We start from the raw sequence: 14,363 nt of genomic DNA on the forward strand, positions 1-14,363 counted from the left end.
AGAAAACTAGGATGGGTGTAGGGGAAAGGTGGGTGATAATTCTCTTCAATTATGTGAAAGATTGTCATTTGGGAAAGGAATTAGATGCATTCGGCTTAGTCCTAGAGAACAGAAACAAAACCAGTGAATAGAAGGAATAATAATAACATCACCAGCATTTATATATGCTTTAAGATTTGTATAAGGTTTAAAAAATATTATCTCATTTTTAGTTTCAATGTGAGAAAATATTTCTTAATAATTCACTAATTATCTAAATGTAAAATGAGAGATCCTGAAATATAGTGAATAAACAACAATCCCCAGAGTCAGAAAGATAGGTATTAGCCAAGTGATCCTGAGCAAATCACTTAAAATATCTATCTCCCATTCCTTTTCCCCACTCCCAGCAACTCTTAAGATTAGAAATTTCAGAACAATTACAGATCTGCCTCAGTAGAGGAAGTTTCTTCACTGAGAATTTTATATCCAAAAAGAATTAGAGTTTTATTTTTTAAAATGTAGAATGGTCTGACTCAGGCAATAAATATTGTTTCTCCATCACTCTAAGTTTTTAGTTTGGGTTTTGGTTTTTAACAAAGGTAAGTTTTAAACACTGTCAAGGTTTGCTATAGAAGAAATTCTCATATAGGTACTTCCAGGATTAGATGACCGATCACTTCCCATCCACATTCTAGATTTTTGTAACATTAAGCCCAGAATTCTATCCACTAGCTAATATATAAATAGTGCTTTATCCCTCCAGTGAATGACAACTTCTGCCCCTTTAGCAAATTCATTGTTTGCTCTTTGCCACAGGTCAGAGGAGAGCCATCAAAGAGATTTGAAGTAGCTGGTGTCATTATGTCCATCTACTCCATCCACTGATTTTCCTCAAGAGTGTTATTCTAACTCTTTTCTTAGAATTTGACTGTGAGAGTCAGAGGTTAAAGGAAAGCTAAAGAAAAAGTATTCAATGGTTTTTACCGCAAGCAAAACTAGTTTGGAAATCCATTTGATTTATTTTATTTTTAATTGACCCACTTTATGTAATAGAAGTATTTTAAAGATTGGCTTTTAATGTTAGGCATCCATATTGCATTAGGTAATTCCTAACCCCTATCCTCTTACCATCTGAAACTTATTTTTTACCAGCTAGCTCAAGGGGAAAATGATATGCATACTCCATATGGCAAAACTATGAAGTACTTTTTAAAATCACAAAACTGAAAGATAGCTATAATCCAACCCCTCATTTTGAAGCTAAGAAACATGAGTCCCAAAGACATAAAATTATTCATATGACATCACAAAGACAGAGATGAAGCTGAAAATGAAACTCAAGTCTCCCAACTTCAAATCATGTTCTTTCCACCATAGCATACCACTCCCTAGTCAGCCAAAAAATACTATGTCAGGGTAACCAGATAGTCATTTTCATGGATAATTGTTGTTGTTGTTCAATCGTGTCCACCTCTTCATGACCCCGTGGACTACAGCATGCCAATATTCTCCATAGAGTTTTTTTGGCATTGATATTATAGTGGTTTGCCATTTCCTTCTACAATGGATTAAGTCAAACAGAGGTTAAGTGACTTGCCAAGATCACACAGCTAGAAATTATCTGAAGACAGATTTGAATTCAGGTCTTCTTGACTCAGACCCAGGGCTCTAATCACTTGAGGCACTAGACGCCTCCTTTCATGGATAAAATTCACACTTTTTGCTTTACCTACCTACCTTCAGAAATCCACTGCCTTTCTTCCTATAAAAAGTGGAAAACTGTAGGTACTTTAGTGTTTTTTAAACCCTCACTTTTTCTTTCTTTCTCTTTATCTTTCTCACATACAGATAGATAGATAGATAGATAGATAAATAGATTATCTCTGTACATTCCTATTGTTGGTCATTTAGCTTCTGTTTGACAATTCTTTCTCCCAGTAATATGGTTTATATGTAATAATATGAGTATAAGATTTCAATACAAGGAGGCAGATAACTGTGACAATAAATATCAATGAAATTTAGTGATGGAAACCATGACTGAAATGAGAAAATAGAAGTTCTAATTTTGCCAAAATTTTGATTACAAGGCTAATGGTGGAATACTGTATATCTAAAAGTGTACCACTTTCAAAAAATCCCACTAATCCAAAGGGAGACACATGATAAAGAATATTCAAGTTAGAATAAAAAGAGGGGCGAAAAACTAAAATATCTTTGCTCAGACTCACTGCAGAATGTTAGGTGGAAGAATGGATATTGAGTTTTTGATATAGATTATAAAACTTCACAGAAATACTACTTCCAGGAGCCAAGATGATGGAGTAAGCAGTGAATTGCTGGAACTTTCCCATGTTCACCTGCCAGAAATAAAAAAATAGCACTCCAAAACTGTCATGGAACAGCAGAACCAGCAAGTAGATGGGGTGAAGATATTTTTTAACCCAAGAAACTTGAAGGATTGGCAATAGGAGTACACTTTAGTAAAGGTGGAAGAAAAGGAGAAACAGCCAGGACAGAAAACTTGCAAGAGAGTTGACAACAAGCCCCATGTCAGCAAACCAGGAGATCCTGAGTTTAGATGTGGTGGACTCCAGCTACCAGAACTTCCATGTGCTTCAGTGTAGCCTTGGGCAAACAGGCATTCTCCAGAAGCCAGACCACCATTTGCTTCCACATGCTGGGCAAACAGGCAGATGTCAACCCTACAGATGCCTAACCAAACAGGCTGCTGCAGTGCAAACTCCTCCACGTCTCAGTATAGCCTCCAGAAGTCAGACTATCATGAGCTTTAGTGTAGCCTCAAATAAATGCAAAAACACCTTCAACAGAAAAACAGACTAAGACCCCATATCTCATCACCAGTTAGGCTACCAGATCTCTACACCATCCATTAGCTACAGTTATTCCTTATTCCCATTCCCTTAGTACAGCATCAGAACCACGGGTCTCCATAGGTCTCAGGACAACATCAGTGCAGCACTAAGTAAACAGCCAGTGCTTATATTCAGTGTCACAAGAAGCCTAAGAGCATTCCTTCCACCTTGGAAATAGAGCTCAAATTTAAAAGAAAGGAAACCCTCTCTTAAAAATGAGCAAAAAACAATAACCAAAAACTTGATCATAGAAAGTGATCCTGATGACAGGGAAGATCAAGACACAAACTCAGAAGACAACAAAGTCAAAACATCTATGGGCAAAGCCCCGAAGAAAATCTGGAAGTGATCGCAAGTCCAGAAAGAACTTGTGGAAGAGATAAAAAAGGAGCATAAAAATCATATAAAAGAAATAGAAGAAAAAATTGGGAAAAGAAATGAGAGTGATACAAAGAGAATGGGGGGGGGGGGCGGGGAGAATGGAATCCACAGCTTGGATTAACAATTGCTTAAAAAGTAAAATTAGGCAAATGGAAAAGGCTATATAAAAAAATCTACTAAACAACTCATTGGAAAGTATAAACTAAAACAACTCTGAGATACTTCTTCACATGTATCACATTGGCTAATGTGACAAAAAAAAGGAAAAATGATAAATGTTAGACAGAATATGGGAAAACTGGGAAACTAATGCACTAGTTAGTGAAGTTGTGAACTAATCCAACTCTTCCGCAGAAAAAATTGTAATTATGCCCAAAAGGCAAATACACTGTACAAACCCTTTGATCCAACAAAACCCCAAGATCTGTATTTTAAAGAGATCTTTAAAGAATGGGGGGGAGAAGATCTACTATGAAAAAATACCTATAGCAGCTCTTTTTGTGGTGGCAAATTATTAGAAATTGAGTGGCTACCCATCAACTGGAGAATGGCTGAACAAGCTGTACTATATGAATGCAATGGAATATTTTTGAGCATAAAGAAATTATGAACAGGCAGATTTCAGAAAAACTTAGAAAGACTTTTATGAACTGATAAAAGTTAAATCAACAAGACCAGGAAATCAGTGTACACAATATCAGCAGCTTTAGGTGATGATCCATTATCAATGACTCAGCTCTTCTCAGCAATCCAATGATCCAAAACAAATAAAAAGGACTTATGAAGGAAAGTGCTATACATATCCAGATAAAAACTGATGGGCTCTAAATGTAGAATATTGTGTTTTTTTTCTTTTGATTTGTTTCTTCTTGAACAACTGTGACTAATATGGAAATATGTTTTACAGGATAGCACATGTATAAACTATATTGAACTGCCTACCATTTTTGAAAAAAGAAAGGGATGGGAGGGAGAAAGAAAAATTTGGAATTCAAATGTTGTAAAAATGAAAACAACTCTGAGAAACCACTTCACACCTATCATATGAGTTAATATAATAAAAAAAGAAAATTATAAGTGTTGGGGAAAAATTGTCTTGATATATAAATGAGGTAAGTTTTGAAGAGCTGTTTAGATTTGATGTAGGGGAAAATACCTAGCAATTAGAATTGTTCAAAAAGTAGAAAAGATTGCTTAACTCTTTAAAATCTCCTTAAAGATCTGATGACCAGTTGCTAGTATACTGTATTAGAGATATAGATATATACATTATATATCTATATAGAGAGATATATAGATATATAGATTAGACTAGATGACTACCAAGGTTCTAGCTAATTTTCAGATTCCTGGAGTTATGGGATTCTTCCCGGGAAATCAATAATTCCCATTTGCCAAATACTGTAGCCTTTTTTTCAATTTTAATTCTTGAATTTTAACAGTACATCATAGTGTTGACTGTTTGTTCCTCCTGTATGGAATGCACTCTTTCCTCAGCACCCCTGCTTAAAATCTTTTGTTTCCTTCAAAATTCAACTCAAAGTATCCTTTCTATATGAAGTCTTTCCTGCCTCTTCTCCATCCTAGTGCTCTTGCCCCCCAAATTACTATGGGATACTTTTTTCATTTTATATTTTCTACATACATATTCAGATACTTATTGCTGTCCTCTTCTCTCACTACTATCCCCCCAAAAGAATGTAAGCTCCTTCAGAGGAAAGGCTAGCTCATTTTGACTGCCCTTTAGCTGAAATTCTTGCATTTTTCAATTGAACCCTTGGCAAAATATTCCTTCTGGTACTAGCAATGATATATTATAAACAGATATCCTATATCTTATAAACCTCTTTTTGTATTCCCTGTCCTTAGCACAGTGTCTGGCAAGCAGTAAGTTCATTGCTTGATTGAAACAAAAATACTCTGTCTTTTGTTCTAAATTATCTATATTGGGGCATGTAAAACAAAGATTATAAGATTTAGTGGTAGAAGGAGTCTTCAAAATTATAGATCATCTTACAGATAAGGAACCAGGCTCAGTGAACCTCTCCAAGGTTACACACAATTAAGAAATGGTAGCACTATGATTCAAACCTGGTTCTTTGGACTGAAAACAAACAAACAAAAATAAATAAAAACAAACAATTGACAAGCATTTATTAAACTCCAACTATGTGTCAGGCACTGTGCGAGGCATTCTTTCCACCGTACCAACAAAGGAAGAGAGCCATTCATATCCATAAAAAGTGGAAGTATATTCTTAATGTGTGCAGATTTTTCCTATTCCTTTCCTCTGCTTTAAAATTTAACAGCCCTTTGACATTTTGCCACATTTATATGCAATTTCCAAAAGAAGTCTTTGTATATGCACCTGCTCCACTGCTAATGCTTTTCCCCTTCCAAACTAAAACATGAATGACATCTGGAGGTAAAAAAAATCCATATAAATATTCTGTGAGATTTGTGGAACAAATTAATAGTAACAACCAGGTGTAAAGGAGTGCTTCTAAACCATCATTAAGGATGTGTCTACATACTAAGAAACAAACATTTAGAGAGAGACTAAACAGCTTTGGAAGACAATGTCATAAACAGGGACAAATTCTACCTAATTTTTCTTTTTAAAAACAAATTCAAAATATTTTTGTTCTAGATTGATTAGAATGTTCTGCACCATATTCTTTGCCAATTATCTTTGAATCAGAAGAATGTTCTCCCTTATTTTTCACACACTATCTCATTTCTTCTTCAGTCGTGCTTCTACATTACCATTTCCCCAGATTTTTTTACTATTTCCCATTGCATTTTTATTATTTGTATACAATTACAAAAACATATCAGTAACCTTTTACTACAACTTGTTTGTCCAATCATCATAAAAAATTAGATGGAATTTGTGAAGCTAAATCCAGTACTTTTCATTACATCAAAATGTTGGTTAGAAAATTGGTCGGGAAAAGACTAATGTAGATAAACTATAAAGAGGGAAGAAACCAATTTGATATAGACATTAGAATTTGAAAATTTATTTTTTTCCAAGCCCATTCTGTGCAATCTACAGCTCACATTTTCTCAGACAATATATTCAGAAAACTTAATTAGCACTTTCTAAATCATAATAAAGTTTCAAAAAGTTTTGAAGCAGGAGTAATTTATTTGTATTTTAAATATTAAATTATATTGTTACACAATTAACTTTAAATTAAAAACATTTTGCCAATTATATCATATATTTTGAATATTAAAGTATCAGATAATTCATTTTAAACTATAAAAGTCTGTTTTAAAAGTAGAATACATTCAGAATCTGGGTAATTGTATTTAATTTTTTTTTAAATCCTTGACACTCTGTAATAGATATTCCATAAATATTAGTTAACCAAATATTTTGGATCATCAAGTACATAATAAATATACATTTCATCATTCTATCTTTAACAGCTTTTAGAAGCTTTTGATAGATATCTACTGCTCTGAAGAGAAAATATTCTGAGTTCTAAAATATAAATTTGTATCATAATGAATAATAATCTGTAAATATACTTTTGACTTGATTAGTCTTCTTAAAATGTACAATGTACCCATTCCAAAATTCCCAATTGAATGATTTTGATGGGTTGATCATGAATATTTGATAAGACAGTCCCAGAAAAGGAGCTTGCAGTTGGATAGCAAAACCTTTTAAAAATGAAAATGATCTGAATCTTTTACAGCATTTGCCATAAAATAGTAATAGGAAACAGACCAGTTTATGGATTATTCTTCTGCCAACATTATTACCTTTAGTACATCAAGCCCATTTTATATGGATAATAAAATAACACAAATAAAATGTCTGGAAATAGAGTGATGTAGAACTAGTCACTTTTCCTTAGCAAAGATTTATACACAAAACGAGAACACATAAATATTTTCTCCAAGAGCAAAATTTGGTTATTTTCTCTAGTGACTATGATCTTCAAGATACAGTGGGGGAAAAGATCAGATCATCTATCACAATTTTGCTTTGATGGTAGCTTCTTTAAGAAATATTTGTAAGTTGTCTCCTAATTGAAATGGTTTCCCCACTCCACCCCAAAGAAAGATAATCATTTCCAAGTATTTTTCAGTGCTTATAACATGTACAACATAGTACCAAACAATGAGAATATAAAGATAGAAACTGAACACACCCTGCCCTTGATTTGCTTATACTGCAGAGAGGAGAAGGAAAAAAAATGAAGACTTTTAGACTTTCCGGTGGGTGACTAGAACCCATTTCCACCATCTTTATGACTCAGTCTCTATCTCTAATATCATTCACTTGCCTAACAAAAAGAAAAATAAAAACAAACTATTCAATTCCTGCCCTTTACCCTGTTGACTATAACAGGGCAACCATGTATGTGTGACCAGTTTATTAAACCTACCTGGACAACGGGGTGTTTTATGAGCTACTGCAGTGCCACTGATTGGCCGTCCATTGGGAGTAACACACCAACAATATCCCGTGTAACTGTGACATTGTACCTGTCAGGAAATAGCACAATGAATAGAATTTCATCATAGAGAGATGTACCATACTTATTCTAGCACATGTGGTTTTAAAAACATTTTAACAGATGAAAAGTTATTTTATCTAGGATATACACAGAGTCTTTGATATGTTGGTAATTATTATAATAAAGGGAAAAAATAGCTCCATGGTTCTATTCATAAAATATTTGAGCTTTAAGAGAACTTTCAGGTCATCTAATCCAACCATTCCTTTTTTAATAAACATGGATCTGTGGTCCAAAAAATTAAATAATTTGCTCAAGGATACAGTGCAAGAGAGCTTGGACTGAAACTCAAGTGCCCTTTTGTTTCTTTTATTATACAAGCCTTGTTCTTGGTTCTGTTTTTACAAAGACCCCATCTAATGAGCATCATGTGTTTTGAAAGACCATAAAATTACCTCTCTTGCCATTCTCCCTCTTCCTCATTCAGATATTTTATAACTTTCACAAAGAACAGAGATCTATATAATCAAATAGTATAAATGAATAATAAAATCATTCTGTAAATCATGGAAATTTTAGAGAGCCAATCTGAATAATGGACTCTTAAAAATCTACATCTTTTATTTTCAATAAAATTATATTACTTAAAATTTTATTTATTTGGTCTTAAAATAATGAAAAAATAGCAGTATTATAAAATATAAATTACCATCCTTAGAATCAACGAATTGGGTATTGGTAGGCTTGAGTTCTGGGATATGCTCTGTCATCAACTAGCAATTATGATTTGAAAGAAATCATTTAAACTCTCTAAGCCTCTTAAATTCTTACCTGTATATTTTAGACATTAGCTTAGACAATTTAATATAATTTTACAATGATTCTGCGACAATAAGGGTTTAAAAAAGATTCTCCTCCTTCTGAAAGGTGATAATGTAAGAACTGTTATGTCCTAATATGAGAATCATAAAAATGGAAGCTAGCCTATATTATACTCATCATCAGCATGAGATATAAATTCTATTACAATAAATCCGCTTCCCACCACTTAATAATAAATATATACAGGAATAATTGTGAGTGCAAATGAATTCTCCCATAGTTATCTAAGTAAATAATGACTTAAAACAAACATCAAATCACAAATGGCTAATTTCCTCCCTGTACTACATCCATCTATTTCTTGACTACCTTCTCCCTCCCTTTTTCATTGGCCTCTTCCCCTACTTGCTCAGATGCAGAACTCAAAAAAAGTTTGTAACCTGGCTGTATGTCCCATCATCATTGCATTCTGGAATGAAAACTTGTTGAAATTCCTTCCGTGCTTGTTCCTGGGTATACTTTCTTTCTGCCACACATCTTGATATATCTACAGAAAAGAAAATGGTAGCATCTCATTTAAAATGTAGAGATTGGCATGCAAAGGGCATAGAAATGTTAGAGTTAAGAAAAAAATCAACTTTTTTTCTCTATAAAATTTTCCCATGTAGAATCTACTTTTTATCCATTAAAAGAAAAGCAAATAAGATCATTTAACCTGTATTGAATATTTACAACACCGTTTACTCTTTATAACACTATATAACAAAAGAAGTCATCTGATCCATAGCAAAGTTAGAAAAAAGAGAAATACCATGGCAATGATGCAATATTGGTAACAAATTGATAAGCACCTTTTAATAAAAGATAGAAGTTACAAGCTTATCTACAACTAGATCCTATCTGTAGAGTAAAGACATATTCAAATGAACTGTACCAATCACATGGACGCTCAGAAAGAAAACAGCCCTAGGTTCACTCCAGAAGCTAGACGAAAGATAAAAAAATAGATGGAATTAAGAAATGTCCTAGAGAAATAGAGGTATCCACGATGCTCATAAAATAGGAACTCAGGCTATGTGTAAGACTATGCCAATTATTCATTCCTTAGTTTGCCTGGCATAAAAAAGAAAATGATTTTTCCTCTTCCAACTTCAAGGAATTATTTAGGGAAAAAAATATGGATAACTAGGAAACAAAATTCTTCAATAAGCTTAAACTATTATTTTTGCCATCTTCTACTAAAATCTTATGCTATTGCCTTCAAGGAATAGATGCGACTGTAGCTTTTTTAAGTAATCAACAAATTAATCAATAAAAATTTATTAAATGTCTACTATGTGCCAAACACTATGCTAAGCACAACAGTGAGAGAGCTATGGAAGTTGCCATTAATCTGGCAAAGCTTTCAGTAAGGACTATTTCCGGAGGACCATCTGAAATAACTCTGAAGAAACTCCTCCCCAGATTATCTGCAAAGTGACAAATTTGGGGACCACAGTATTTTGATGACTAGTTGCTAAATTATAGAAAGATTGTCACCTGAATCTATAAAAGGAACATCCACTCTTATGTAATAAAGCTTGTTATTGTTATTGTTGTTCAGTTTTTCAGTTACGTCCAACTCTTCGGAGCCCCATTTGGGGTTTTCTTGGCAAAGAAACTGGAGTGGTTTGCCATTTTTTTCTCTAGTTCATATTACAAATGAGAAACTGAGGTAAATAGGCTTAGATTACTTGTCCAGAATCATAGAACTAATAAGTGCCTAGTCCAAATTTGGATTTATAAAGTTAAGTCTTTCTGTCTTCAGGTTCAACATTTTATATACCACCTAGAGGCCCTTAAAAATGCTTGAAGTATTAAAATATTTCTACTGTATTATCATATCTTTTATTTTTCTTTACTTAGAAAAATTGCATATCTGTTCTCAATGAATTGATACAAATGTGTTCAATAAAAGTCTATAATATTATGGGAAAATTTGATTAGTACATGGAAAGATCACAAAATTAATACCGAAGGATGTACATCAATGAATCAACAACCATTTTTTAAAATTTTTACAACTTACCAAGCACAGAGAATATTTTCCCCCAAATATAAAAACGGCAATGCCTACCCTCAAAGAACTTATATTCTAATCAATAATAGTTAAAACAGCAATATATAAATAAATAGGAATGTATAAGACTCATATTTTCATACTACATATAAATTTATGTAGATATGCTGGCTTAGTTGATTGGAACAAATGGAATAGGTAATTCAAGATAAGTTTTTCTTGTCAATCTTGAACTATTCTCAAATATATTAAGATATTAATTATATTATTTATCAATGCTACACTTAGGCCTCTGATAAAATTAAAGTTTTGACATTACCGCAGTGAAATTGAGAAATTCAGGGCCAGAAAAAACATTTTTCTAAGAATTGAATACTTCTTGATGCTTTCTCCCAACAATTTACAGTCCTAGGATTAGCACCTCAAGAATATATTTTACTTGTTTTGGATCATAAAATATAGTTGCCTTAAATTTTATAATTTAAAAGTAATTGTACCCCCTGTTTGGGCAAGCATCATCAGCTGCTTTAGGAGAGCTTAAAGGTTTCCTCATATGTTGAGGATACTCCTCAAACATGGTCTCTCTTCTCCAGAGCCTTTGTTTCAGGACTTTTTAATCATCAGTACTATTAAATCAACTGTGTAAGATAAGGAGTTCTATAGCGCTTCTGCTAAGGAATTCTAGGCCATTGCACTGTAGCAGCGGGTGTGCTAAATTAGAGACAGTTTCTGCCCTCAACATTTCTTTAAGATTGCTGAGTTTCTGACACCATCTTTTGACAGACTCAACCTAGTTAACATCCTCTATTATATACTACAGACCTGAGCATTTAAGAACATCTCCTTTATCCAAGTTTCAGTGCCTTAAGTTTTATTCTGAATACTGGTCTTGGCTATCCAGCACTTAGCAACATGTGGTTTTAATGTAGCCTGTGTTTTTAACTGAGGATAAATCACTGCTTTTGGTGGACTTCTGTCCTCATTTTTTTTTTTTTGTAGAATCTGTGGTTTGACTGTCTAAAAAGGAAAAGTGATGTAAGTTTCAGTGTGCAAGGACTCGACTATGGTACAGATAGAGTTATAAATTATCTCTAATATTTGAATTATCATGGAAAATGTCAAAAAATGATGAATTTTCTAAGACTCACCAGTTTTATTCCTGGCCTGGACCTCTATGTCTATTAAAAACTTCATATTTGCAACTGATCTAATACTCCCAAAACCTGTAGTTGTCAATTTTATAGAATATTAAATTTCAACTTTATGCCTAACATTTCTTAATTTTTTTAGTCATAGGAAGCAATTAAGGTTTACTGACAGGGAATATCTGGATAATGGGATGAAAAGAATAATGTATGAGATATGAGGAATAATATTTAGACCCTTCCTTCATTATTGTAATATTTCTATTTAATAAAGTAAAGGTGACTACTAACTTGCTTTTGTGGAATAATTTAAACAGTTCTTATAATTATATATGTGTGTGTGTATGTATGTGTGTGTGTGTGTGGTACAAAAAGAGAAAGACAGAAGCTCAAAGTCATGAAGAGTTGAGTTGGTTCATTGTTCCACCTTTGATATATATTGGCAGGATAACTTTGAATAAGTCATTTAATGTCTCAATGTTCAAGGTAACTCTTCAAAATTATTGTTGCAAAGAAAGTGCTAATCCATATTGTAGAGTTTCCTTCTTACCTGTTTATGTCAACAAAATCATAGTTCTAGCTCCCAATCTGTAGATGTGTGCATGTGCATGCATATGTCCATATATAAGCATATAAGCCCAATCTTAGGTATTAATGTGTATGCATATTTTTAAATAGCTGCTATTTCAAACAAATCAGCACTTCAAAGAAATTTTAAAAAACAAAGTAAAATTCCTGTTTGTTACTAGTACCACCTTAAATTCTTTATGTTTCATATATATTTCTTATACTACTTGCTAATTCATGCAAATTCAGTACCTAATTTTTTAATATCTCTTCCTAATTACATACATTCTATTCTACTTCAAAGCTGATTTTCTTTACATTTTCTATAGTAGAACTATAGAACTACAAGCTGTCTCTTCATTTTTTAAATATTTATAATTCATGAATGCTTGCACCTACATTATTTTTTACTTTGATATGTTCAGTCATGAAAACAGTAAGATCTGGCCCATTCTCGAATAGTTTTGCTCTTTAGTGCTCAGGCATCTGTTGCGGTTTTGTTCTGGACACTGTAATTCTAGTTGTCCAGATGTTGAATCTTCAAAGGACAAGTGTTATGCCATTCTTGTTCATAGCTGTTTTTAAACCATGATGGCTTGGCCAATTTTTACCCCACAGCAAATTAAAAGTAAACCTAAAAGATCATACTTATAATCCTAAAAGAGGGCAAGTAGTTCATTTCATCCAGTCCCAGCTTTTCAACCTTACAAATGGGAAGAAAAAAGTGTGTGACATGGATTTGATTATGGATACTGGGAATTTTTACTTCAAAGACTGCATCAGGTCAATATAGCCACAGACAAGGTTTTTCATAAATGAATTGTTTTTAAAACAATAACTTTAATTAACATAAAATTTTAATGTGTATAATAAAGAATTTTTCTCTCACTGGAAATAAAACTGTTTATTCTTTTTTTCTACTTTGATAACTAGAAATGGTTTGTTTGTTCAACAAAATATTTTTTTCATAAGAAGCATTAAAATGGCTCTAACTAGGAAATAGAAACAAACCACAGTGTCTTACATCTGTTAGTACTGATGATGGTTTTTCTTTTAGCAGGAAGCAAACAATTTCCTACTTTTTAAAAACTTCTCAGATAGGGGTTAAACAATAATTTGAAGAGACAGCTGTCCTGAAGATCTTACATAGAAAGATTTTAGAAAGCATTACTTGAACTGTGCTAAAAGCTTTGATGAAACCAAGGGGGACTAATAATACACTGATGTTTATAGACACCACTGAGTTTGATAGTTACAAAGGCTGAACAGCTCCCCTGGTAAGGCCTTCTAATTGACATTTTTATTTATAAGTTCTACATGATGCAGCACTGTATAAAAGTTAAAAAAAAACCTGGAAATAAATGTGTTATGCTTTCAACTCATACTTTTAACCCCTCCTGAGTAAATTCACCAGAGTTCTAAAAGATACTATATTTAGGAAATAATGAAAAAGTTATTTTTAAAGGTCCCAATTTATGTGATATAAAATTAGTGTCTTAGTTTACTATTTCCCTGGATCAAGTCCATTCAGTTCAACAAACAAATTTACCTTGTATTTTTCTTATCTTTGTATATGCTATAGCTTCCTTTATCCCAAACCCAGTAGAATTTAAGGTCTTTGAATGGAGTGATTATTTTATTTTTGTCATTGTGGCCTCAGTGCCTACAATAGTGCCTTTCACATAGTAATGACTTTACTTTTCAACAGAATCTGTTTCAATAATTCTTTAACCTATTTAAAAAAAAAAAAACTTCCTTTGAGCTTTTCACAATATTTACAAGTGGCTTATGTTTCTCTTTCATTTTTCTGTCAGGCTTCATCAACAAGTATTAAACATTAGCTATCTCCTCATCACCACTCTCTCCTTAACTCTTCTCAATTTGGCTTCCCCTTCTACTCCTTTATTGTCACTGGATAGGAAGTTACTAATGATCTCCTAACAAATCATTCTTATACTCTCTTCTCTTTTTTATCTTTCTGCAGCATTCAATACTTCTTGATCAATTTTCCTCCTCTAAACTCCTGTGACATTGAATTCTTCTTTTTGACCTG

The 14,363-nt window shown here is 32.8% G+C and overlaps 1 protein-coding gene across 5 annotated transcripts in view; it reads right to left on the reverse strand.

Annotated features, from left to right (window-relative positions):
- SMOC2 (SPARC related modular calcium binding 2) overlaps positions 1-14,363 on the reverse strand; it is a 257,220-nt gene that overhangs the window by 156,736 nt on the left and 86,121 nt on the right. For all 5 annotated transcript variants that reach the window (XM_031937465.1, XM_023503329.2, XM_031937463.1 and 2 more), the window contains exons 3-4: positions 8,980-9,086; positions 7,646-7,745 (exon numbers count right to left, since the gene is read on the reverse strand). In XM_031937465.1, coding sequence (XP_031793325.1) covers positions 7,646-7,745; positions 8,980-9,086 — 207 coding nt within the window. The remainder of the gene's footprint in view (positions 1-7,645; positions 7,746-8,979; positions 9,087-14,363) is intronic.

Source organism: Sarcophilus harrisii, chromosome 4 (assembly GCF_902635505.1).
Source record: "Sarcophilus harrisii chromosome 4, mSarHar1.11, whole genome shotgun sequence".
NCBI classification, from domain to species: Eukaryota; Metazoa; Chordata; class Mammalia; order Dasyuromorphia; family Dasyuridae; genus Sarcophilus; species Sarcophilus harrisii.